Source organism: Nothobranchius furzeri, chromosome 16 (genome assembly GCF_043380555.1).
Source record: "Nothobranchius furzeri strain GRZ-AD chromosome 16, NfurGRZ-RIMD1, whole genome shotgun sequence".
In the NCBI taxonomy this organism is placed as follows: Eukaryota; Metazoa; Chordata; class Actinopteri; order Cyprinodontiformes; family Nothobranchiidae; genus Nothobranchius; species Nothobranchius furzeri.
Genome location: NC_091756.1, coordinates 22,641,947 through 22,667,957, shown reverse-complemented (window position 1 = coordinate 22,667,957; position 26,011 = coordinate 22,641,947). Strand labels below are relative to the sequence as shown.

Below are 26,011 nucleotides of genomic sequence, written 5' to 3'. Positions count from 1 at the left end.
TGCTGCCAGGTTCAAATCAGCTGAAAAGTCTCTCTGCACGTTCCTTCGCGGAGCTCCGGGCTGCAGCTCAGTCTGTCCAACTTCCCGAGTCTGAGTCTCAGGCGGACTTTCAGCAGGACTCCTCCTGTCCCTCTGCAGGAGCACCAGAGGAAAACAACCCAGAAAGCAGACTAGACCTGCGGTGCAGGGGATGCGCACGTGGGAAGAAGTTAAACATCTCCATGGGAAAAGCTAGATGAGCGGAGATTTCCATCTGAAGCTGTTTTATATCACCTGTTCAGGTTGGTCAGTGCGTCACATCAGCTGTTTTTGATGTGTGGTCGCGCGCGCATTCACTCTGCGTAAATAAAGACTGGTCTGAGTCTGGTCTGGGCTGTTCAGGATCTGGACTCCGTGAGCAGCTGGTCACCCTGAGCCTGAGATCCCGGGTGTCTGTTCAGTGATGGTGACGTCAGGAGCAGCGCGCGGGGAGATCAGCGGTGAACGGACTCAGACCACGCAGTGCGCGCTTTTCTGAACTCCTCCAGCGGTGCTCGGTGGAGAGACGGGCTGAAGCGAACGCACTGGGACCGGACCGGACCGGACCGCGGCAGAGCGCGTCATGAACAACCGGTCTCTGACTCCGAACGCGGGTCCGGCGCGGCTCGGTGGCGGCTCCGTGGATCATGAACTCATCATCACATCTACCTTTGGGACGCTCCTGTCCGTGGTCTACATCATCGGGGTGTCAGGTAACGTGTACACGCTCGTGGTGATGTGCCACTCCATCCGGTTCGCCACCTCCATGTACATCTCCATCATCAACCTGGCCCTGGCGGACCTCCTCTACCTCTCCACCATTCCCTTCGTGGTGTCCACTTACTTCCTGAAGGACTGGTACTTTGGAGACGTGGGCTGCCGTATCCTGCTCAGCCTGGACCTCCTCACCATGCACGCCAGCATCTTCACGCTCACAGTGATGTGCACCGAGCGCTACCTAGCCGTGACGCAGCCGCTTGACACGGTCCGGCGCTCCAAGAGCTACCGCAAGGCTCTGGCGTGGGGTGTGTGGCTGCTGTCCCTGGTCCTTACAGTGCCCATGATGATCATGGTGGCACAGACCTCTAAGAAGTTACCGGACGGGGGCGTGAAGAGGATGTGCGCACCCACCTGGGCGCCTCGGGCTTATAAGGTTTACGTCACGGTCCTGTTTGGGACCAGCATCATGGCTCCAGGGCTCATTATCGGCTACCTGTACGTCCGGTTGGCGCGCACCTACTTGGAGTCTCAGCGCAAATCAGTGATCAGTAAAGACAGCAGGAGGAGCCCCAAGCAGAAGGTCCTGATCATGATCTTCACCATCGTCATGGTGTTCTGGGCATGCTTCCTGCCCTTCTGGATCTGGCAGCTCCTGCCCCTGTACCACACCAAGCCCCTGAGCCTGGCCTCGCAGACGCACACCTGCATCAACTACCTGGTGGCGAGTCTCACCTACAGCAACAGCTGCATCAACCCGTTCCTCTACACGCTGCTCACCAAGAACTACCGGGAGTACCTGAAGAACCGCCACAAGAGCTTCTACAAGTACACGTCCTCCTTTAAGCAGCGGCCGCCCAGCCTCCACTCCTGGGGCAAGTCCGGCTCCTCCAGCACGCAGTTCGACTTTAACTCTGAGGCGGTGGCCATGGGAACGCTGAAGTGACACGTGAGGGGGATGCAGGTAGGTGCTCATGCGCGCGCGAAGTCTGCGCGTAAAAGGTGAACGTGCGCTCTGAGGCTCAACGTTTGGTCTCTCTCTGCAAACAGCAAGAGCGCGCGTAAAGTGCGACTGGTGTGCACGCGCATCAATCACACTTTAACCTTATTGCGCGCACGAGCTCTGCGTCTCGATGGTAACCATTTACAACCCAAGCATGAATAGCTCATTTAGTTCCATTTGGAACCCTCAGGGAACGCTCTGCACTAACGCACCAACTGTTCCGTGTTGTTGCTTTAGTTTAGTTTAGTGCCAAAGCTCAACTAAATGTTCTGTACTTTGTTGTAAAAAATCTGTAACTGCTGGATGCCTGCAGACCTCTTCATTACAGCTATGCTGCACAAACATGGCCAAACAAAATGTGGGGAAACACCTGGGAGCTTTTTTAGAACACATCCAGGTGTGGACAGATGTTAAATCACCGGACCCAGAGGGTCACTCAAAAGTCAAGACAGAATAAAAGCACGTGAGAAAAACTGAACATGAGAAAACTATTGTAATCGTGTTTTGTCTGTAATAACAATCGTTTCTCCAACATTTGGTGATAAAATATAAACTGAAACAACAAATTAGAATTGAATAGACTTTATTGATCCCACAGTGGGGGAATTCACTTGTTACAGCGGCACCAACACAAGAGAATAATTTGAAAAATAACAACAAAGGTACATGTGTATACACACGGGTAGTCTATATTGTAACCTTTGACCACTAAAAACCACAAATAAAAATGAAAAACGTGGGTTCCTGCACTATGCAGCACACTGTAAGGGACACAAACGTACTACATAAGTTTGGTATTGCATTGATGAACACCCTTGTGGAGGTCAAAACAATCTTATGATTTTTATTTCCAAGTCATAATAGTATTTTTATTTTTGAAATAACAAAACAAAGGAAAAAAAATATTTTGTTGTGACTTTTTAATGCAGCTCAACAATTTATTAAACACACACATTTCAATAAAGGGAACATTTTATTAGAAAAGGATTTCAGTGTTGATTTAGACAAAAAATGTTATTTAGTTTTAGTCTTTCGTCTAAGTCCTTTTATTTTAGTCACAATTTTGTCTATATGAATGTATGTGTGTGTGTGTATATATATATATATATATATATATATATATATATATATATATATATATATATATATATATATATATATATATATATATAGTGATGCACCGATATGAAATTTTTGGGTCGATACAGATATTAAGATCACTGTTATGGCCGATAACCGATATTTGCTGATACCGATATACTGACATTAATGCTTCTAAAATCAGCAGAGTTTGTATAGAATGAAAATTATTAAAGCTGAATTTACATTATTATGTACACACAACACACACATTTAAGGTTCTGAGAGGATTTCATTCACTGTTCACATGATTAAACAATTACACATCACCCCCCCCCCCCCCCCTACTTTTCAGATGGTCACATCTAATGCATTCCTTCCAGCCTCCTGTTAAACATAAATAAAAATGTTAACGTTAACGGTGTGATGTTGTCATTTCCTCATGAAAAAGAAAAAAAAACACTTTTGGCTGCATTCATGCATTTTCCTGTTTCAGCTGCAAATTTTCCGTTTTACTTTGAAAATCTCGTAAAGCATCAATGGAAACAAGTCGGGCCCTGTTCCTCTTCCAGAAGCTAGTCTGGTCTGAAACATTGAAACTTGAATTGAATTGAATTGAATTGAAAACATGCCTCCCCTGCCCAGCACAGGATATGTGTCTCAGGCGACTATTATCAGACTTGGTAGTCCACTGGTTAGAGTGCCAGACAGGTCACAATAACCACTGGACTAGCAAGGCCAACACAACAGCAGGCTGGTCTACGATGCTGTTGTAGGTGACCTTTGTCAGAATGGGTGTGGGCGGAGCTTCATTAAAACGAACTGTTTCATTTCTGGTTAAGAATTCAGGCTGATGAAAATAACTCGTATTTAAGATAAATGGCATCTCAATAGTGCCAACAGTAGTTTGTTGTCGTAGACTGTGCCCACCTTTGCTCTCCGAGGTTTAAACCAGCACGATCTGGAACCTTTAAACAGATTCACCAACATCCCAGTTGGCAGATGCCGGTTCTCCCGGAACCCACGTACATTCTGGTATCAAGTCTGTCCAAGCGGAGGCCCTAAAGGTTTGGTTTTCCCTCCCTCTTTTGCACCAAACCCGGCCAAAAGGAGGCATAGAGCATATCCGAATGCAGGAGGTTTGGAAACATCAAGGCACACAACGTTTTTGGAGATGGGAATGGATGACAGATGATGAAATGATGAAGGAGCACATTTTTATTTTCACCACATGTCAGATCCAGTTTATCAACAGTCAAAGCAGCAGTGGTGATCCAGTCTCATAAAGGCCTGTTCAGTCGCTCGTGGCAGAAAGCAGCAGAAACCACAAATGCGATCATGTTCAGTAATTCACGAGTGGCTGTCACACCGTCACACCTCCCAGCTGTGGGCCACGGTGGGGTCCTGGAGGTTCAGCCTGTGTTGGATTCAGGCTTGCTCCCTCACACATTAATGTGGCTCGCTGATGAAATTATTGGTCATGAATTCTCTGTGTGAGCTTTAGAGAAGGACTGCAGAACTGTGTTTCCAGTTTCCAGTCATACCAGTAAATAGTGTTTTCAGTTGGTTTTCCTGGGTGAGGAGGAAGTCGCAGCTGTGGAAAATCACTGTTTCACTTCTTTATAAGAGGTTATTTCATGATGCATTACGCGCCACACCTTCATTTGTGGCAGAAAAAGCCTCTCAGCAGACCCCTTTCCACACATCACCATTCATGAGGTTGCTCATAATGACACCTATTTGGTCCACATTCACCAGTGGACCGTTGTTTGTAGTAGTGAGGTCACCTGTGGTGGTCAGGATCAGTCGTAATGGTCATAACTACTCATTTCTCTCTGTAGATTTTGTTTTTTGCTATGTGAGATCTTTCTGGCTGTTCTGTTGTCCACGCCCGGTGTAGTGAGAGGTTTCAGGCTCAGTCCCATTACTCACACAGCACCCTCCGGCCCTCAGCCAAGAGCACTTGGAGGAAGTGTGCACGGCTATGAGTGTGTAGTACACAATAGTGCAAATAACTGCAAAGTTGGGACAGTGAGTATTGCATCATCGACCATGACTCATTTCAGGACAGGGGTCACCGTTTGTGCTGCTTAAAAGAAATCTTTATTTATAACTTTTTAATTATTAAATTATTAATATTAGTAACAACAATAATTATTTCACATAATTTATATCCATTACTGCCCACATTAAATGTTAGTCTAAAACATTCAGAGCATGGATAAATATAATTAATCTTCTGAAAATTAGATTCTTTCATTTTGGGTAAAAGAGGAAATGATAAAACTTTGCTTCCAATATTGAAGATTTGATTTTCCATAAATATTCCAAATGTTCTTCCTGACAGGAAGGGAAAAATCTCTTTATTTAGTGATGGAGGAGTCCAGAGACCTAAGCCAGTCAGATGGTGGCTTTCTTGGGATCATTGAGATTAAGTAACTGATTCTTGGTAAAACCGTCATTTTAATTGTGGCAACCCTCCCAATCAGTAGAGATTTCCATCAAGCAAGATCATCTTCCTCTTTCTTTAAAGTGGGATGTAGTTTAGTTTTGTTGAATCTGCCAACCTGGGAGAGATGCCCGAGTATGTAATATTCCCTGACTCTAACTGTGTATTAAGGGAATTGAAAAAATATAAATTAATTAGGAGAACTGTAGATTTTAACCAGTTTATTGAATAATCTGAAACACCTGAAAATCAATTCAATTTCTTGGGAGAGAGGATTGAGGATTCTTGAGAAAAAGTAGCACATCATCTGCATAAAGACTGATTTTATTCCATTCCATTCCATTTACTTGATAGAGCACATTTAAAAACAGCATGTGAGCTGACCAAAGTGCTGTACAGGGGTATAAACATATAAGGTTAAAAGAATAATATGAAAGAATAAAACAGCTAGAGCATAGCACAAAGAACCGAACAAGAGAAGTTAATAACATCAGTAAAAGAACAGTGTAAATAAACCTAGATAGAATAGCTAGGCAATAAAAGCAAGGGAATAAAAGTAAGTCTTTAAGTGAGACTTCAAAACCCCAATGGAGGAGGAGAGTCTGATATTCAACGGGAGATCATTCCAGAGTTTCGGAGCGCAGACAGAAAACGCTCGTTCACCACGGGTTTTGCAGCGTAGACGGGGAATCTGTAGTAGGTGTAGGTCACCTGACCGGAGAGTCCTACCCGGCACATAAGGAGTGAGTAACCCAGATATGTAAAGTGATGCTGAGCCATTCAACGCCTTAAAAACAAACAATACAATTTTAAAACGTATATGGTAGTGCACAGGAAGCCAGTGAAGTCTTGCTAAAATTGGAGTGATGTGCTGCCGACGACCCGTATTAGTCAGAGATCTTGCTGTCACATTCTGTATCAGCTGAAGGCAAGATAATGTGGCTTTTGAAATGCCAAACAGAATTGCACTGTAGTCCAACCTTGAGGTGATAAAAGCGTGAATGGTTGTCTCGAGGTGGCGCCAATCCAGAATGGGTTTTAGTTTGAAAAGACGTCTCAGCTGATAAAAACATGATTTAACCATGTGATTAACATGAGGGTCCATTTTTAGAGCCACATCCATTTTAATTCCAAGATTAACAATTGTTTGACTAATTTCAAAAGGAAGAGCAGAAAAATCAGGAGAAGAGGAAGACGAGCCATTAGAAGTAAAAACAATAAACTCGGTCTTAAAATCATTCAGCAGCAGAAAATTTGCTGCCAGCCAGTCTTTAACCTCACTCAGGCAATCAAGGAACAGCTGGATGGAGGTAAAAGTCTTCAAGGGAACATAAATCTGGCAGTCGTCCGCAAAAAGATGAAAGTTAATGTTGAACTTCTTGAAGATTAGTCCCAGTGGAAGAATATAAATGCTAAATAAAAGGGGGCCGAGGATAGACCCCTGTGGCACGCCCCAAGGAAGAGCAGCAGAGGGAGATGAGCAGTCGTCCATTCTAACTCTAATAGACCTGTTGTCAAAGTAGGAGCAGAACCAGTCAAGCGCAGATCCCTTAATGCCGACCAAATTCTCAAGGCGGGACACTAAAAATGTCATGTTCTATGTTATTACACTTTATGCCTTTAATACCTGTAGTTTGCCTGACGACTGCTGCTAGTGGTTCAATAAAGATAGCAAACAGTGACGGTTGAGTGGGCGTCCCTGCGTGGTCCCCCTCTGAAGACAGAAGCTGGATGATGTTTGGTACTTTGTCCTGACACGTGCTGTTGGTGAACTGTATAATGTTTTAACCAGTTTATGAAGGAGTTTGTGCCAATTTGCAAATGGAAACTTCCAGTTAACTCTGTCAAAAACCCTTTTATTTATCAAGAGATTATAGGTTCAATGTTTCAACCGTAAGAAAAGTTGATCAAATTAAGTAATCTATGTGACTTTGAGTACAAATGCCTCCCCTTTATGAAACCAGTTTGGTCAGGGTGTATTATCTGCATCTTCTTCAACCCTGCAGTGCTTGAAGCACAGCTAAATTGAATCCCAGCACCTCTAAAGTTTGAGATTTTTTTCGGTTTTTCTCAATTGCTAAAACACTAAAATCCATTGAATCAGAACAGAGACAGACATTCTGCTGCTGAGTGATGCAGAAACATGAGTCGCTCTGCTCCAGGAGTCCACGCAGAACTAACTGTTAGAACAGAGCAAAAAGGACGGTATCATAACTTGTGTCTGGACACATATGCTGAGTCCCTCAAAAACTGACTGGGACAGAAAAGTGTCCTTGGTGTCAGATCTTCTATCATTATGAAAATGATCTGAGCATTATCTTGAGCTGTGACATTTCCAAGCCAATGTTCCAAGGGGGGAATTGGATATCTGGGTACCGTTTGTGTGTAAGTCAGGTGTCCCAAACTCATGCTTAAATTTATAGAGCCTGTGTCTCAGTCTTCACTTTGTCAGAATTGTATATTACATTCCTGGGTATCAAAAGTGTTTGCTTCTCCTTCAGCTCAAGTGGGTACAGGAAGATTTTCTATAACATAAGACTTTAATCAAGGGCGTCAGTTTGTTTTCAGAATTGCTGGGGACAATAACCATACACTTGAGTGGGGTTTAAAAATTGCTGGGGACAATAAAGTAGGCTAGCACAGGGGTCGGCGGCTCTGGAACCGCATGCGGCTCTTCCATCCATCTGATGCGGCTCTCTGTGCTTGTGAAATAATGAATGGATATTTAAATAAAAAGCTTTATATTTTACTGCATTAATTTTACATCTGTATGCTAATTCTAAATGTAAAGATTGTCTGCGTAAACCTGAACAGTTCCAACCCGGTCTTACTGTGAGACCGGGTTGACGCGTCACGCTTGTGCGTAATCATGTCGGCGCTCCTGAGCTGCTTTCTGACCTTCCCCACCTACAAAGTTTAATTACAACAATCAAACGTGACAGAGCCTGGATTTGTATTCTGAACAGTCTAAACATGTTTTAAAAAGAAACGTAGGACAAAAGTGGCACCTGCTCAGTAAAACCATCAACAGGGTGAAAAATACCAAAAATTGAAGGCAGAGACAGGCTACAACTTCTGGATCCATTTTATATAAATCGTTTTATTGATTATCGTCTAATGAAAGATAATTAAGACGTACATGAGCGATCAGGCGCGTTGCAAGCTTTTCAAAAGTGTGGGGGATGTTGTCTGTGCCTAAAATAATTTCATGTTATTCATCTTGTTAGTTTAATTTCCGTAATAGCGGAGCAGGTGCGAATTTTAGACGCGTCACGCACGTCTCCGTTTCAAACATGTTTAAACTGTTCAGAATCCAAATCCAGGCTCTGTCTCGTTAGATTGGTGTAACTAAAGTTTGTACTGAATGAAACTTTACATGAAACCATGCTGAAAAGTAAAGGATCTGATTAAATAGTTTCCCCCTCATTTACAGTCAGTACAGTGCAGTGCGCATGGCTCTGGGGTTAATCACGTTTAATTGTAACATTAATACGTTACTGGACACGCTGGTCTGGTTGGTTAGACCAGTGTTTGAAGTGGAAAACACACACACACACACACACACACACACACACACACACCAATTAAAATAATGCTGATAGCGTGGACTAGAAGCCAGGTGATGGTTTACGTATTTAAATGATGATCAGGCTGATGTAAAATGTAATCTCCATCCACATCCAGACACAATCATCCTCTATTCTGTCTCTATTTGCTCTGCTCTTGTCTGGGCTGATCAGCTGATGGTGCGCGCGGCACGCCCAACTAGCGGCTGATGCACATTTTACGCATTTGGAGAGATGGGCCGGATGCTTTTCTTTTACTGGAAGTTGGTCCACTTAACGCACGGTTGTAGACTACATATTAATGACAAATGAATGAAAATTAAATTGTGAGTTTTTACTTCATATTTTAGAAATAAAAATGACGGGGGAACACATTTATGACGTCTTTTTAAACTAAATTTTCTAGCGCGACCTGCCTGCTTCACTTAAGTCACTGCTTATTAAGGTCCGTCCAAAATTACCGTGGCCCACCCAAAAATGAAAACCTGGCACCGCGCCAGTTATAAACCTCTGCAAATTGTTGTTCTTCACTTTATCAAACTCAGACTTTGTACAGCTAATGTCAAGATGTAAAATTATGAATTCAGTCGAGCTCTTCCGTCCCTCCCTCTCCTGCTCTCCTGGAAACCCGACATCGGCTGTCAGAAGCGGGAGGGGAAGAAGGAGATGAGGCAAACAGAGTGAGTGTGCGACGTAAAGAAACCAGACTGGAGGTGAGCAAAACGGCTGGAAAAGTGTGGGTGTTGAATCCCCCACGGGTGCGATGCCCCCGGCTGCTGTCACCTGTTGTGAGCAGCGCTCTGCTGTCTGAGGGTAGGCCCCGCCCGCAAGGCTGCGGCTGCTGCGGTGTTTTCTTTACCGTGGGAAATGGGTAATAATGGCTCTTTGATGGGAACAGGTTACCGACCCCTGGTATAAGATCTGAGCTGGTAAAACAAAAATCCTCATCAGCAGGCATTTTTGAAAGTGGGGGGGACACAGCTGCCAATCACGAATTTTGCCGGGGACATGTCCCCGGCGTCCCCGGTTAAAATGACGCCTATGACTTTAATTCCCAAAAAGCAAAGTAGCCTAACCCCTTCTTTCCACAGGAGTCGTCAGCAGCACGTTACTGCAGCAGCACGTCATAGCTGCTGATAGGAACCGCTGTGGTCAACAGAACCATTTCCACCAGAGCCGTCAGCAGCGCGAGTCGGCCACGTCTCAGGAGCAGCATGTCGCGGCCTTTACGCGCCGGTTCTATTTTCTACGCGCGACGCCTCTGAAATGGGTCAAGTTCGACATTTTTGGGGAAGGAAAGACAGGAAATCGGACGCGGAAACGGAGCGAAGCTCCCAAGATTTTCTGAATAAAGAACGTACTGCCTTCCGGTTGCTTTACTTTAAAAAAGGTTACTAACTGTGCGGCCCCGTGAGAAGTTATCACCTAGCTAGCGGTCTCCTTTGTTTTTCAGGTCCGTATTGGCGATTATAAAACGGACAGAACATAAAACACAAACCATGTTGTAATTTTCTCCTGCTTGTTGTTGTGTTTACTGACGAAGTCACTCGTGTGACTTCCTGCTCTGTCGGTGACAGCTGCTCCCCTGCTGCTTCGCGTCTCGTGGGAAGGGCCAAGCAGCAGCTCACGCGAGCAAGACGTGCTGCTGCAGTAACGTGCTGCTGACGGCTCCGGTGGAAAGAAGGGGTAATGAATATTAATCACTTTAACCTCATTTTGCCCGAGGCAGGCACTGAGGACAGATGATAAGGCTTCATGTAAAAAAAAAAAATTAAATGACATTTGGTTAGATTTGTCTGCTAAAGCTCAAAAGAAAAACTCAATCCCTTAAAATAACGATGCTCTGTTAATAGGTCAGCACTGTTATCTTTTGGTGTAAATGGTTGTGGGCACATCCACATTCTCCATGTACAAAAGACTTGGGCGGACTTCAACATAACAGATGGCATACTCCTAAACTGAGAAATAGTTCAGCTAGTCCAGATGTATCACATTATGCATATGCATGAAAGCAAGCGCATTTCCAATGTACATGTTGGTCAGTGGGGAATTAAGCACATGTGAAGAAACACCAGACACCTGCCCGTGACAAATCTCCATTTAAATATGCAGATACATGCAAATGTAACCACAACACGTGTGGTTCTTTTATTCTGCACAATCAAAAATAATTGTACTTGATAGCTGATTGTATTAGACTCAATAATTTGTGACAATCTATGTGCAACTTTTATGTGTTAATATTATGGAATGCATACATTATATTGTAGATGAGTGCAGGCTGGGTAGAGAGTAGGGGTGGGAAGAGAAAACCAGTTCTTGTTGAGAACCGGTTCCCAATTTCAATTCAATTCAAGTTTATTTATATAGCGCCAAATCACCACAAGAGTCGTCTCAAGGCACTTCACATAATAAACATTCCAATTCAGGTCAGTTCATTAAGCCAATCAGAAATAAAGTTTCCTATATAAGGAACCCAGCAGGTTGCATCGAGTCACTGACTAGTGTCATAGTCTTTACAGCAATCCTCATACTAAGCAAGCACATAGCGACAGTGGAGAGGAAAACTCCCTTTTAACAGGAAGAAACCTCCAGAGAATCCTGGCTCAGGATAAGCTGCCATCCTCCACGACTCACTGGGGATGGAGAAGACAGAGCAGACAGACAGACACACACACACACACACACACACACACACACACACACACACACACACACACACACACACACACACACACACACACACACACACCAAGTACTGATTCTATGGTTACATTGTGATTTCTTAGTAAATATTCTTTTTGGCGAGAGATAAACTTTATTGTATGTATCCTAGTGAATCTATAATTAAACGGGTAAACTAGTAGTAGCACATTCAACGTCAAAGAGAGTAAAATGTTATTATCAGGAGAGAGAGAATGTTTAAGTGGTTAGCAGCAGTGTGCTAGACGATGGCCCCCTCCATGAGGCCACCACAGCTCAGCAGAACATCATTGTAGCTTCTTCTGGGGAGAAAAACACTTAGAGAGAAAATAAAGTTAACAGCTGAAATAGCAGAAAATAATACAGTTAAAGAGCAGATTGTAGAAGAAAGCAGTAGAGTGTGAAAAGTGGTCAGTGTATCCTCCAGTAGTCTAAGCCTATAGCAGCAAAGCTACAGAGATAACTCTGGATAACCTAGCATTTTAGATGGAGGCATGTTGGAGACAGGGCAAGGGAGAGCCATCTTTACCGACTGTACACTCCACCTCCCTGTACTCCCTTGACTTTGAACTCCAGCGATTTTCAGCGTTTTTACTGTTTTTTTAAGAGTCACAGAACGTTGCGCGCTAGGATGATGTCGACGCCAAAACAAAGCGGAGACTCACCTCTTACATCAGGAAGAATCCGCACATTTCGAGCGTTATCCGTTCTTTCATAATTCGTTGTTGAATTGTGATCGGCAGAAGCTTTTCCGGTTCGCATCTCGCTTTTTCTACAGCAGCGGCTCAAATCGATCTCCTAACACATGGATTTTCTGCTTCCTGATAACGTGACGTGTGACGTATGCGGATGAAGATCGGCTTTAGAGCTGGGATGTTTGTTCACACGGTGCGGGGGCTCGTTCTGACGCCCACACAGTAAAAAAAATGCAAATGACGACTTTAGTTGTCATTGGTCGTTATTGAATTAATCTGTGTGATTTTGGCTGTGGGCAGGACATTGTCCCAGTGGGGTGGTGGGTGGGCAACAACAGTTTCTTACCTGTTTCCCACAGTAAAGAAAACACTGGGAGCCACAGCAGAGAGCTGCTTTAACCAATCACAACAGGTGACAGCAGCCAATACCGGTCGCTCGTGTATGTCAGATTTATCTTTCAACAGAAGATGATCAATAAAACAATTCTTATAAGATGGATCCACAAGTTGTAGCCCGTCTCTGCCTACAGTAGTTTGATATTTTCCACCCTGTTGGTGGTTTTACTGCAGGAGCCCCTATGTCACACGTTTCTTTTTAAAACATGTTTAAAGTGTTCAGAATACAAATCCAGGCTCTGCCACGTTTGATTGCAACTGAACTTTGTAGGTGGGGAAGGTCAGAAAAGGATCCGATCCATTTGTTTTTCCCTCATTTACAGTGACAGAGATAACGGCGCAGTGTGCCTGGCTCTGGTGTTAATCAAGTTAAATTATACCTCTTTGCAACAATTTTCACAAGAAAACAGAACAGTTAAAAGCAGGACTTGTGCTGACCAGACAGTTCCCGTATTTGACTGTTTATTTTGACGGAGAAAGAATAGAAAGAATTAACCTGACGCATGCAGACAAACTGACATGTTTTCATTAGGCACATCGCTGATGTAGCTAAATCACTCAAGAAAAGATTCCCATCTGAGCTGGACACTGCTCAGCGCAGCTCGCTGTCAGCGCGTACGTACGGTGCACAGCGAGCTGAAGATGTGGAGAGGGGCTTGGAGCGCGTCGCAGAACCAGAGCCATGTGGGAAGATTCCTCAAAGTCAAGCGTGTGTTTTCCAAACCCGGTCCCTCAGAGAGACTTGTCACTAAGAAAATGTTCCCTGATTATGAAACTTTGGCTGAATAGCGTTTGTTCCTGTCTCCAATGTGGCGACGCCAAGGGCGTCAGTTTGTTTTCAGAATTGCTGGGGACAATAACCATACACTTGAGTGGGGTTTAAAAGTTGCTGGGGACAATAAAGTAGGCTAGCACAGGGGTCGGCGGCTCTGTAGCCGCATGCGGCTCTTCCATCCATCTGATGCGGCTCTCTGTGCTTATAAAATAATGAATGAATATTTAAATAAAAAGCTTTATATTTTACTGCATTAATTTTACATCTGTATGCTAATTCCAAATGTAAAGATTGTCTGCGTAAACCTGAACAGGTCAACCCGGTCTTACTGTGAGACCGGGTTGACGCGTCACGCTTGTGCGTAATCATATGCGCTTCCTGAGCTGGAGGATGTCAGATTCTGGGATTCTCCTCAGACGGCTCCTGGATGCGTCGCCACATTGGAGACAGGAACAAGCACTTTTCAGCCAAAGTTTCATAATCAGGGAACATTTTCTAAGTGACAAATCTCTGAGAGACCGGGTTTGGAAAACTCTCGCTTCAGTGGGAGGAACCTTCTCACATGCGCTCTGGTTCTGAGAGCCTGGATTTGTATTCTGAACAGTCTAAACATGTTTTTAAAAGAAACGTAGGACAAAAGTGGCACCTGCTCAGTAAAACCACCAACAGGGTGAAAAATATCAAAATATTGTATAGGCAGAGACGGGCTACAACTTCTGGATCATCTTTATATAAATCGTTTTATGATTATCTTCTTATGAAAGATAACTTTGACGTACACGAGCGACCAGGCGCGTTGCAAGATTTTCAAAAGTGTGGGAGATGTTGTCTGTGCCTAAAATAATTTGATGTTATTCACCTTGTTAGTTTAATTTCCATAATAGCGGAGCAGGTGAGAATTTTAGATGCGTCACGCACGTCTCCGTTTTAAACATGTTTAAACTGTTCAGAATACAAATCCAGGCTCTGTCTCGTTAGATTGGTGTAACTAAAGTTTGTACTGAATGAAACTACATTAAACCATGTTGAAGAGAAAAGGATCCGATTAAATCGTTTCCCCTCATTTTACAGTCGGTACAGCGCATTGCTCGTGGCTCTGGGGTTAATCAAGTTTAGTTGTTTCTCTTTGCAACAATCTTCACAAGAAGGCAAAACAGTTAAATGGCAGGTTACAGATATTTCCATTTGACTGTATTTTGATGGATAAACTCAAGGATGCTGGCTGTTTTGAAAGAATTACCCCGACGCACACTGATGCGCATGATGAGCTTGGAAAAATGTTCTTTTTATGAAATTATTAAACTTTGGCTGAACAGCGCTTGTTCCCGTCTCTAATATGGAGACGCATGACGCATCCAGTCTGAGGCAGAACAGCCTCTTCAGCTCAGAGAGCACCTGTAGAGACATTTGATCACGCACAAAGTTTATGTGGATCAGAAGCGGTCGGGCCACGGCAGGTGAAACGTTCCTAGCCTACATGAAGTGAAACTGTTTAATTGTAACATTAATGTGTTACTGGACATGCTGGTCTGGTTGGTTAGACCAGTGTTTGAAGTGGAAAACACACACACACACACACACACACACACACACACACACACACACCAATTAAAATAATGCTGATAGCGTGGACTAGAAGACAGGTGATGGTTTTATTTAAATGATGATCAGGCTGCTGTAAAATGTAATCTCCATCCACATCCAGACGGAATGATCCTCTATTCTATTTGCTCTGCTCTTGTCTGGGCTGATGTAGCTGACGGTGCGCGCGCGCCTAACGGCTGTGGTGCACATTTTACGCATTTGGAGAGATGGGCTGGATGCTTTGCTTTCACTGGAAGATGGTCCACTTAACGCACGGGTGTAGACTACATATTAATGACAAATGAATGAAAATTAAATTGTGAGTTTTTACTTCATATTTTAGAAATAAAAATGACGGGGGAACACATTTATGACGTCTTTTTAAACGAAATTTTCTAGCGCAACCTGCCTGCTTCACTAAGTCACTGCTTATTAAGGTCCGTCCAGAATGACCGTGGCCCACCCAAAAATGAAAACCTGGCGCCGCGCCTGTTATAAACCTCTGCTAATTGTTGTTCTTCACTTTATCAAACTCAGACTTTGTACAGCTAATGTCAAGATGTAAAATTATGAATTCAGTCGAGCTCTTCCGTCCCTCCCTCTCCTGCTCTCCTGGAAACCCGACATTGGCTGTCAGAAGCGGAGGTGAAGAAGGAGATGAGGCAAACAGAGTGAGTGCGACATAAAGAAACCAGACTGGTGTGGAGGTGAGCAAAACAGCTGGAAAGGTGTGGGTGTTGAATCTCCCACGGGTGCGACGCCCATGCGAGCGACCGGTACCTGTTGCTGTCACCTGGTTGTGAGCAGCTCTCTGCTGTCTGAGGCTAGGCCCCGCCCACAACGCCGCGGCTGCTGCGGTGTTTTCTTTACTGTGGGAAACGGGTAATAATGGCTCTTTGATGGGAACAGGTTGCCGACCCCTGGTATAAGATCTGAGCTGGTAAAACAAAAATCCTCATCAGCAGGCTTTTTTAAAGTGGGGGGGACACAGCTGCCAATCAAAATTTTTGCCGGGGACATGTCCCCGGCGTCCCCGGTTAAAATGACGCCTATGGGCGACGCATCCCTGAGCCTGTCTGAGGAAAAAGTCCAGAATCTCACATCCTCTTCAGCTCAGTGATTACACACAAGCAGGTGACCCGTCAACCCGGTCTCACAGTAAGACCGAGACCTGTTCAGCTTTACGCAGACAATCTTTACATTTAGAATCAACATACAGATATAAAAGTAATGCAGTAAAATCAAATGCATTTTATTTAAATATCCATTCATTAGTTGACAAGCACAGAGAGCCGCATCAGATGGATGGAAGAGCCGCGGGTTGCCGACCCCTGTCCTAGCAATAACTCTCAAAAGGAGGAGTGTTCCGCAGCTTCGGCTGCAGGCCAGACCGACAGCTACACAGAGGGCGGGGCTTAGGCTAAGCTCTGAACAACGCTGTCAACTGATCACTCGTAGCCCATTCAATATGGGCTTTGCTATTTTCTGCATGAGAAATCTCATGTGTGGCGTGCGTGCGTGTAAAACAGGAAAATACGTGAGTCTCACGCTCATTGCGTGAGGCTTGAGAGCTCTGGGGGTGTTAAACTACGACTCTGCTTCCTGGTCTGGACCCTGGTCTGTCATGGAGGACTAGTACAATTGGCCATGTTCCTAGAAAGAAGAGCTGCTCCATCCATGCCATCTCTTCGCATCACACCAGGTTTTCCTCCAAAAGTTTTCCAGTTATCAACATCGCTCCAGAAGTCACTCCTGCATGGTAAAGATGTTTCTGAGCATTTCAGTCTAATTCATTTAGACATTCTTTATTGGACACACAGTTAACAGTCAGGAACAATTAACCCTAATACACTGGTGAGAGTGCCCCAACATCCCTAAACTCTGTGTTTTCTCCTCCGTGATGTCGCCTCCCGCAGCTCTATGACTGTTTGTTTCCAGCCAGTAAAAATCAGCTCGATTAAAAGGAGCTGGTGATCCAATTGCTACCAGCAGGCTGAGTTAAATTCGTCTAAATCTGAGCGGGCAGAAGACCCGCGTGGATAAAGAATCCAGCCACCTGCTCCTTCGTTAACACTAGTTACCCAGTGCCACTGGAAGTCATGCACGCTCATGCATCACACTGCCTTCGTATAATTTACAGTTGATGCTCTTTGACCATTTTTCTTTCCACGTTCTTTGTGTCTATTCGGTGCACGTTGACAGCACTATATATTCCCGAGGCTCATGAAAATGCTAATGAACCCTCTGTATGGGCCTGCCTGATGTCCTTCATCTATGGACGACTTGGATAATGATATGCCAGCTTCCTGGAGGAGCCTCTCTAGAGATGATCCCGCATTCAGTTTCCCTTGAAAACCAGACTTGATGGTTCCTACGGTCTTGCTGACGGATTTGATATGCAAACAAAAACGTTTTACTGTCCATAATGATACCTCACTATTCAGACTCGACAGCCACTTCAGAGGCAATACGTTTTTTTTTTAACCATCTAAACAAACAGCAGCGTAGAGTCTCATGTGTAAATTGGTGTCACAGTAATAACGAGGCGCTGCATCACATAAATGAAAGAAAAAAAGCAACTTTCAATTAAATAAAGTCATGTTTGGTGACATATCCACACATTTGGAGACTTCCGTTCAGGAAGTGACCTTTAAAAGACAAACCAAGCTGTCAAATTGTCATCTTTTATTAAAGGCGGTCTTCAAAAAAAAAATCTAATCCAGATTTTCCACCTTTGCTGATTTTAGCACTCCTGTGTGTTGAAATCCTTTTTTTTAACATTCAGAAATTCATGATGTTTGACCTCCATCTACATTTGGAAAGGTCTCCAAGCTTACGACTCGAATGAAAATCAGCTTTGACATTTGGTATTAAGAGACAGGATCACAGTTTTATGCCAGTGGATGATGTTCATTTGGGATTATAGGAGGAAAGAATTTCCTCAGAAATAACCCTTAGAGGGACAGACACTTCTGGAGCAGCACAGATTATATTGCAGCTCTATTCTGGTCTTTAGCTTTACAATTCAATGTTGTTCGTTAAATATTGCATTAGCATTCTGTGGTTTACAGCTGTGTGGTGGAGTATTCCAGAGCTTCGTTAAACAGGGATTAGCCAAATCAGCTGAGTCTAAATTCTCATTAGTCCTCGTGGATGCAGCTAAGTAAGCATTAGGCGGATCTGAGAGCAGGATTCAAGTTAACTCTGGAGCTCAAAGTGACCACCGGCGCACGACGCCTGATCATCAGAGCGAGCTTGCATCCTCGTTGCTAAAGTTGGGGAGTCAAATAGTTTCTGCTCACCAGATTTATGACCTAACAAAACACCTCCTGCTCACTAGCCTGGCCTCCCAGACTGTCTAATCTACACAGAGAATGTGTAGAATAGACAGAGGTAGTCTGGCACACCAGGCCAACTACTAACCATACAAGTCAATAAAATGTTCAAAATCAAGTGTATTTTTGCTTTTTAAAATTCAAATTAAAAAAAATCCTAAACCCGTTCACACAGTTCATTGTCCCAGTATGATGCAGGTCTCATTAGGCCCATTTCTGCTATCAGAACTTTGTTGTAGTTTTACTGGGCTTTTGCAGCATACACAATGCTCCATTTCATCAGGCTGGGCTGAAAGGACCCAACCAAGAACCTGAATTAGGATTGTACTCAGAAAGACCCGGTAGAGCCGCTGCGTGAGACTTGTGGGATTGATGCTGATTGCTCAGTTAAAAATGACATCAACAGATGATGCCAAACAACTGGCATTAGTGAAACTGAGTAAGATGTAATGATTTAAGTGACGTGTTATTTAATAAGCCATAAGACGTAGGATTCCATAGGAAATATGAAATCAACCTTACGGATCTGTGAGGTTATTTTAAACCAGAAGATTGGAACTTTTTATTGCAGGGATTAGATAACAGCTTCGTATTCACTCAGAGACAACAGAAGAGAGAGAGTCGAGTTTAAAAGTTTAAAGATTTATTAAAAACAAATTAAACTAGACTAACTTTAACACTAAGTGTATGGTGTAACTAAGGTGAAGTGAGACGGAGAATGGTGTAGTGTGGAATGTTGTTCAGAACCAGCAAATCCGAAGAAACGATTAGTTCTGATGGGAACTGAAGGTGATGTCTTCGCGTTAAGCTTTGGTTAGGAGATTCATAAACACATACGACGCCATTCTGTCAGTCTACATACCCTTAGCGGAAGTCCCCATCTAGATCAGGAGGTGAAGAGGTCCAGCTTGACCTTGTGGAGCCGAAGCCTATAGGAATAGCCGCGGCAGCCGACCACCAGTCTTGAGATACTTCCGGGTCACGACAATTTTGTTGGCATCTAATGAGACCCAAACCTGGGTCGTGATGGTTCAGCTTTTATTCTGAAAGGAACCGTTGCAGCAGGTGGAACAGCAACAGATTTTATCCAGCTTGTCGTTGGTTCTTTTGGCTGAAGAGGAAAGTTACGGATTGGCCACGAATTGATTTATGAAGCGCTTTCCAAGGTCTCAAAGCAATTTCCATTGTCTTTAGCCTTTTAGCCATCAATCGAGTTTAGCTAAATAAAGGGATCCTTTAAAAACATTGTTTATATAGAACCTTGTCAAATATTTCAATAAGATGTCATGTGGCGGCAGCTAAAACATGCTTTTTTACCTCCAATTAAACTGGCTGAAACATTGTCAGAGCTAGTGGCATAGTTAGATCAAGAGACATGCCTGGACCTATTGGTATGAGCCTCGACGACTGCATTATCTTACGGTGTGAATACATGAATCAAGGGGTAACAGAAATGAGTTCCTTGTTTTTTCTCGCTGCTGAGAGGACAAGCTCTAACACGATACTCTGGCCTCTCACCTATCAGATATAGCAATGGCATCCGACACGTTCCTTTGCCAAATCTGTGCTTTGGAATTCAGAGCTTGAAGTTGATCTCTGTGGAAACAATCAGGCTCATCGGTTTACACACTCATCCCTCAAAGCTTGAACAAACTCAGCCACAAATGCTGGCAATGATGCAGCCATACGTAGCATGAGGTTGGGTCACCTGCAGTAGGAACACAATTTCTCTAAGTTTAGTTTGAAAACAAGGCACATGAAACTGAACTAAACTTCTGCCAAAAGTTGGACAATGATGCAGCTGGATGGAAGGCCATCATTCCGTTGTCATGGCTAACAGGAAGAGCCATCGTCCTTATGCTGGAAGCCAAACTTAATCATGCCATTATAAAGACTTGAATGATCAGTGCACATTTCACATGTAGGCCAGACATTATGAAAAAAGGGAAACAGACTTGATTGGTGCAGTAAGGACTTTATTGGCAATGGTCTTTTGCTTTGATTTGATGGGTTGCAACTTAAGGGGGTGTTGGAAGGGTGCGTGGGAGTTTTCCCAACCAATCTACATGCGTTTTCTGGATTTGGAGAAGGTGTTTGACCTCATCCCCTGGGGGGCCCTGTGGGGGTACTCCGGGAGTATGGGGTACTAGGCCCTTTGATAAGGGCTGTTAGGTGTCCGGTGTCAGAGCTTGGTCCGCATTGCCGGCAGTAAGTCACGCTCATTTCCAGTGAGAGTTGGACTTCACCAAGGCTGCCCTTTATCACCGATTCTGTTCGTAACTTTTATGGACAGGATTTCTAGGCGCAGCAAAGGTGTTGAAGGGATCTGTTTTGGTGGCCTAAGGATCAGGGGCCTCATTTATAAAACTTGCTTGCGCACAATACGGGGTCAGAAACTGCGTAAGCAACTTTCCATGCAAACTTTGGGATTTATAAAAGAAAACGTAGCGGAAAAATGTGCGCAACTTTAAGTTGACTAAGGACCTGGCTTACACACATTTTGGGCATCGAGAGCACCTGCAGTGCTGCTGCTGAGAAGGATCCAATTATGGATGCCAGCAGTATTATCACTTGTACTGTTCATGCGCACACAGAACCCGGACCATTTTTTATATCCGCCACAGATCTCTCTGAAGAACTCACAGCACTGACGGCTTCAGCAACGCTGTGCCACTCCGTGGATTTTCTCTTATTTGTTTAGCAAAAGCACTTCCTTTTGTTCCACCTCACCCACAGGTACCTCAACTTCTGCTTCGGTGAAATAGCACTTCCGTGATCCGCGGTCGCCATCATTAATGGTGGAGTGCTGCAAGAGCCAGCTTATGTATATGCATGAGATCCACAAGGCACTTTGCATTGACCATTTATGGCGGTAAGTGGGCGTGGTGAGGGCGGGATGTGATTCAAAAACACCTGAGAACTTTTCTAGGTAGTTTGTGATTTATGAAGTGGAGGTTGCGTGCAGCTGTGCGTACTCCATGTTTGATAGATCACAAACCTACTTGGAGTGAGTGTAATTTTTTGCTGAGCTTAAGTACGGTTTTAGTAAGGATTCTGCACCATGTTTTATAAATGAGACCCCTGGTCTCTGCTTTTTGCAGATGATGTGGTCCTGTTGGCTTCATCAGAACGTGATCTCCAGCTTTCGCTGGAGCGGTTCACAGCCGAGTGTGAAGCGGCTGGGATGAGAATCAGCTCCTCTAAATCAGAGACCATGTTCTTGGAAAATGGTAGAATGCCTTCTCCAGGTCAGGGACGAGGTCCTGCCTCAAGTGGAGGAGTTTAAGTATCTCCAGGTCTTGTCCACAAATGCGGGAAAAATGGAACATGAGATCGATAGGCGGATTGGTGCTGCGTCTACGTTTTTGCGTTGTACCAGACTGTCGTGGTGAAGAGAGAGCTGAGCCGGAAGGCAAAGCTCTCGATTTACCGGTCGATCTACGTTCCTACCCTCACCTATGGTCTCGAGCTTTGGGTAGTGACCCAAAGAACAAGACTGCGGATATAAGCAACTGAAATAAGTTTTCTCTGCAAGGTGGCTGGGCTCTTGCTTAGCGATAGAGTGAAAAGCTCAATCACCTGGGAGGGGCTCGGAGTAGACCCGCTGCTCCTCCACGTTGAGAGGAGCCAGTTGAGATGGCTTGGGCATCTGGTCAGGATTTCTCCTGGATGCCTCCCTGGTGAGGTTTTCCTGATGTTGGGAGGAGACCCAAGGGAAGTCCCAGGACACACAAAAAAAGTGCTTTTGCTAAACAAATAAGAGAAAATCCACGGACTGGCACAGCGTTGCTGAAGCCGTCAATGCTGTGAGTTCTTGAAAGAGATCTGTGGCGGATATTAAAAAAAAAGGTCCGATCGAGATTCAATTCCCAGACTCCCGGGTGAGTCACACACTAACCGGTCAGCCAAATAGTCAGGGCACATGATTAATCGGGTCAGTGACAGGACGCTCACATTTTCACAGATGCATAACATTCTGTCTCAGTCTGCCCCTGTTGATATTCTGCATTCCATAATCTGCACTTCAGGCTGTGTGTGTGTGTGTGTGTGTGGGGGGGGGGGGGGGGGGGGGGGGTCTTGTTCTGTGTGAGAACGAAGCAGTACAAGTGATAATGCTGCAGGATTTCATAGTTTTATCCTTCTCAGCAGCAGCACTGCAGGTGCTCTCCATGTCCAACGTGTGTGTAAGCCAGGTCCTTAGTCAACTTAAAGTTGCGCACATTTTCCCGCCAAGTTTTCTTTCATAAATCCCAAAGTTTGCGTGGAAATTTGCTTACGCAGTTTTCCGACCCCGTTTTGTGCGTAAGCAAGTTTTATAAATGCAACCCCAGGGTCCAACCCGAGCCCTCAGGTCCAAACACCAGAACCTTCTAGAAGTTCCAAAGACCTTGTATAAAAGTCAAGGCGATCGCTCCTTCCGGAGTGTTGCACCCCGACTTTGGAATGATCTTCCTTTATCCTTATGTAGTATTGACAGCTTGGACACTTAAAAAAAAAACTTTAATTTAAAGCTGCTTTAACTTAAATCTTCGGTTTTCCTATTTTTAACTCAAATTTGTAATCATCTTTCATGAGTTTTAAGAAATTTTATAACAATTTTTCTGATAATAATCTATTTCTGTTTTGAGCTCATTCTTTTTATCTGTGAAGCACTTTGTGACTCTACGTCTGTGAAAAGTGCTATAGAAATAAACTAAATTAAACAATGAAACCAGAAACTTAAGACTTAGAAAACCCAAATATGACAGTCAGTCATTAATCAGTAATGTTGTCACATTCCGCCCACAGAGCATCATGAGAATATCCGCCATATTTTCATGGGCAGCAGTAGCTCAGAAGGCAGAGCAGGTTGAAGGATCGATCCCGGCTCCAGGCAGAATTCTGCTGTTGTGTCCTTGGGCAAGACACTTATTTAACCACCTTGGCTGCTGCTGGTGGTGGTCGGAGGGACCGGTGAAGCGAGTGCTCGGCAGCCTTGCCTCCGTCAGTGCGCTCCAGGGCAGCTGTGGCTACACTGTAGCTCATCCCCGCCAGGGTGTGAATGGCAAACAGAAACAGAAGTAAAAAAAAAAAAAGAAACACCAAAATAAAATCTTAAAAAAAAAAACAAGTTCCCTGCACAAACAAACACGAGTGAACGCAACAACAACAACATTCAGGGCCTGGTCATTGGACTCATACCACTGTAATACATCTACAGCAGTCTCTTGTTTACTTCCCTTTCTGCTGTGCTTCCCTTTCATGCTACTTTATTTTAGTTAGTTTTTAATACCTCTTTTGACGTGTTGCAGTGATTGTATTTCCATGAACCTTCTGGGCCACTATATGTATATTTCAGTGTGGAAAACATTTGAAAGCACATTTCCATAAGAAAGTCTTCCTAGAATTTAACCCACAACTCATCTTTCCCTGTCCCTTATGTCCTGATGGACCTCGTCATAATAAAGTGTTTCCATTGCTCAACTGTGAGATTGTGCTGCAAGGTACGCCAACACACCCCCAGCAGCGTACGTTTATAATAGCTCCAGATGAAGGTGTGCACTTTTAGCCAGAGGCAAAAATAAGTCAGCCAGCGGGCTGCTGCTCTGGAGCTCACCTAGCACAGGTGAACCTCCAGGGCTACAGAGAGTCCCTTAATGGTAACTGAACAGTTCTTTACACCCAACTGGAAGTTGGAAAGCTGCGTTCAGCAGTCGTGTCATGTTTGTGAACACAGAAGCTCAGAGTGTGTTTGAAAGGAATTTAGTAGAAGCTCAAAAAGGTTTTCTGTGCAAAGCCGTCACCTGAAATAGACATCTAAGAGTTTTGTGTTCAACCATCTGCAGTTTCAAGGAGGCTAACTTCAGGATTTCAGACGTCTTTATTCAGAAGAAGTGAAATTCTTCTCACAAGGTCGACGACAGAAGTAGGTTTCTGTTGTGCTTCTCTCATCATCCGGTGAATGAAAACAGTTTCTGAGGAGCTGAGAACAGCAGCATTTCACTGGTGTGTGGGCGTGTGTGTGTGCGTGTGTGTGTAGTTTACTTTTAGTTCAGGGAAAAGGTGTGCTGAAACACAGTTACAAACATAGCAGGGCTGGCTCTAGAGCTGGTTTGGTTTTCCACAAAGAGCTGGCTCAGTGCCACTGGAAAGCAGACCCTCCATCTGCTGTAATCTGAGGATCACAGAGTAGGGAGACAGTTCATCTACACAGGGTTTGTCTTTTGATTGAACCAAGCAGCTGGCTGTTGGTGAACACTCTTCTGATCTCCAGTCAGTATGTGTAAACACCAACAGAGAACTAAGCCTGAAGGCAGCTCTGTGGGTTTCTGACTCAGCTAAAATGCGTTACTGAGAATAAACAATGCAGACTGCTAATTCGACTTCTTCTGGGGCCAACGGTGGCTCAGTTCATCCTGTAACCAGTGGGTTGCTGGTTTGAACCCCTGCTCAGTTTATCTCCTTGGGCAGGACACCTCACCCTCCTTGCCTGCTGGTGGAGGTTGGAGGCACCGGCGGCGTCTGTGTGAGGTAGCCTTGCCCCAGGGGAGCTGTGGCTATGTGGCTAGCTTACCACCACCACTACTACTACTTAAATATACAAATAAAGAAAGTTCACTCAGATCTTAAAGTTTAATAACTACAAAATACATAAAAAAAACAATACATCCGAGTTAAAATTAGGCTTTGGCACATGGACTTGTATCAAAAAGACCCTTTCGACAAACTCTCCATCTGCTGCTTTTTAAAACTACCTCCCAGGTCAGGAACCTGAAACATGTCTGGCTGAGTTTGGCATTTGTGTATTTTTTCAAAAAGAGAAAACATTTTGTCAAACCACCGCTTTCCTGAATGACCATAAAGATGCCGGACACCTGAGAACTGTTGGTTCTAGTATCAGAAGGAAAAAAAAAGACAAATCTTTGCAGATGGACACAGAATAACCAACACAGCAACCCCAAACATACTGTTACACGGGTCAAAGTCAGCGTTGCAACAGTCGCTTTCTAAATGACAGCAGTGTGGACAGGCTCGCCACCAAAGTCATCAGATAAAATATCAGTTTGAAGAAACACTTTGTGGGTGAGCTATGTAGCAAAGGTTGACATTAGAATTGCTTCTAGATTTTGAGCCTTACCAGGAATCACATCGGCAGCTATGCTTGTGTCCTTACACTTCGCGTTGCTCATTTGGATCGGGATAATTACAGCCTCTCAAACAGGAGCTGAAAGTCCAGATGAGCTTTTTTTCCTGTGGAATAGCAGCGTTTCAAAAGCAAAGGCTGGCTGCTGATGGAGCGGAGGTCATTTAACGGTCTAAAGTTTAACTACAGCTGGTTGCTGCTGCTCCATCTCCCCTATAATTCATTGGAAACGTTAGTGCGCCGGTACCACAGCTGCTAGATTGGATTTCACTCCATTTTATTTTGCCATTTCAACTGAATTATTCTTGCTCGATGTGGGTCCAGGTATATAGAGTCCCATTCTCTGGATGTTTTGCTCATTCGCTTCCTGCTCCTCTCTGTTGCAGGGTTCATCCGAACAGCAACGCCCCCCCAATCATCCACGGATGCTTCAGGGAAGAGTCGGGTCAGAAATGGCGTGAGCGGGATCACAGGTGAAGGACACGGTGATGGCGTAGCGTGTGCCCCATGTTACCTTTTCCACGCGGTGGAGGTTCTCCGACCCAGAAGAGAAGAAAGACACTCGTC

At 44.3% G+C, this 26,011-nt stretch overlaps 2 protein-coding genes across 3 annotated transcripts in view; one reads left to right on the top strand and one right to left on the bottom strand.

Moving 5' to 3' along the window:
- The first annotated feature begins 468 nt into the window (after positions 1–468).
- On the top strand, positions 469–25,965 carry LOC107388282 (urotensin-2 receptor). Its single transcript, XM_015963732.3, has 2 exons — positions 469–1,699; positions 25,831–25,965. Exon 1 carries the CDS (start codon positions 602–604, stop codon positions 1,679–1,681), a length of 1,080 nt encoding a protein of 359 aa, XP_015819218.1. The 5' UTR covers positions 469–601; the 3' UTR covers positions 1,682–1,699; positions 25,831–25,965.
- Positions 25,609–26,011, bottom strand: part of ogfod3 (2-oxoglutarate and iron dependent oxygenase domain containing 3) — a 40,039-nt gene continuing 39,636 nt past the window's right edge. The window contains exons 9-10 of one of the 2 annotated variants that reach the window (XM_015963734.3): positions 25,959–26,011; positions 25,609–25,872 (exon numbers count right to left, since the gene is read on the bottom strand). In XM_015963734.3, the coding sequence (XP_015819220.1) occupies positions 25,834–25,872; positions 25,959–26,011 (92 nt within the window). In that variant the 3' untranslated portion in view covers positions 25,609–25,833. The other variant, XM_015963733.3, reaches the window with a different exon arrangement.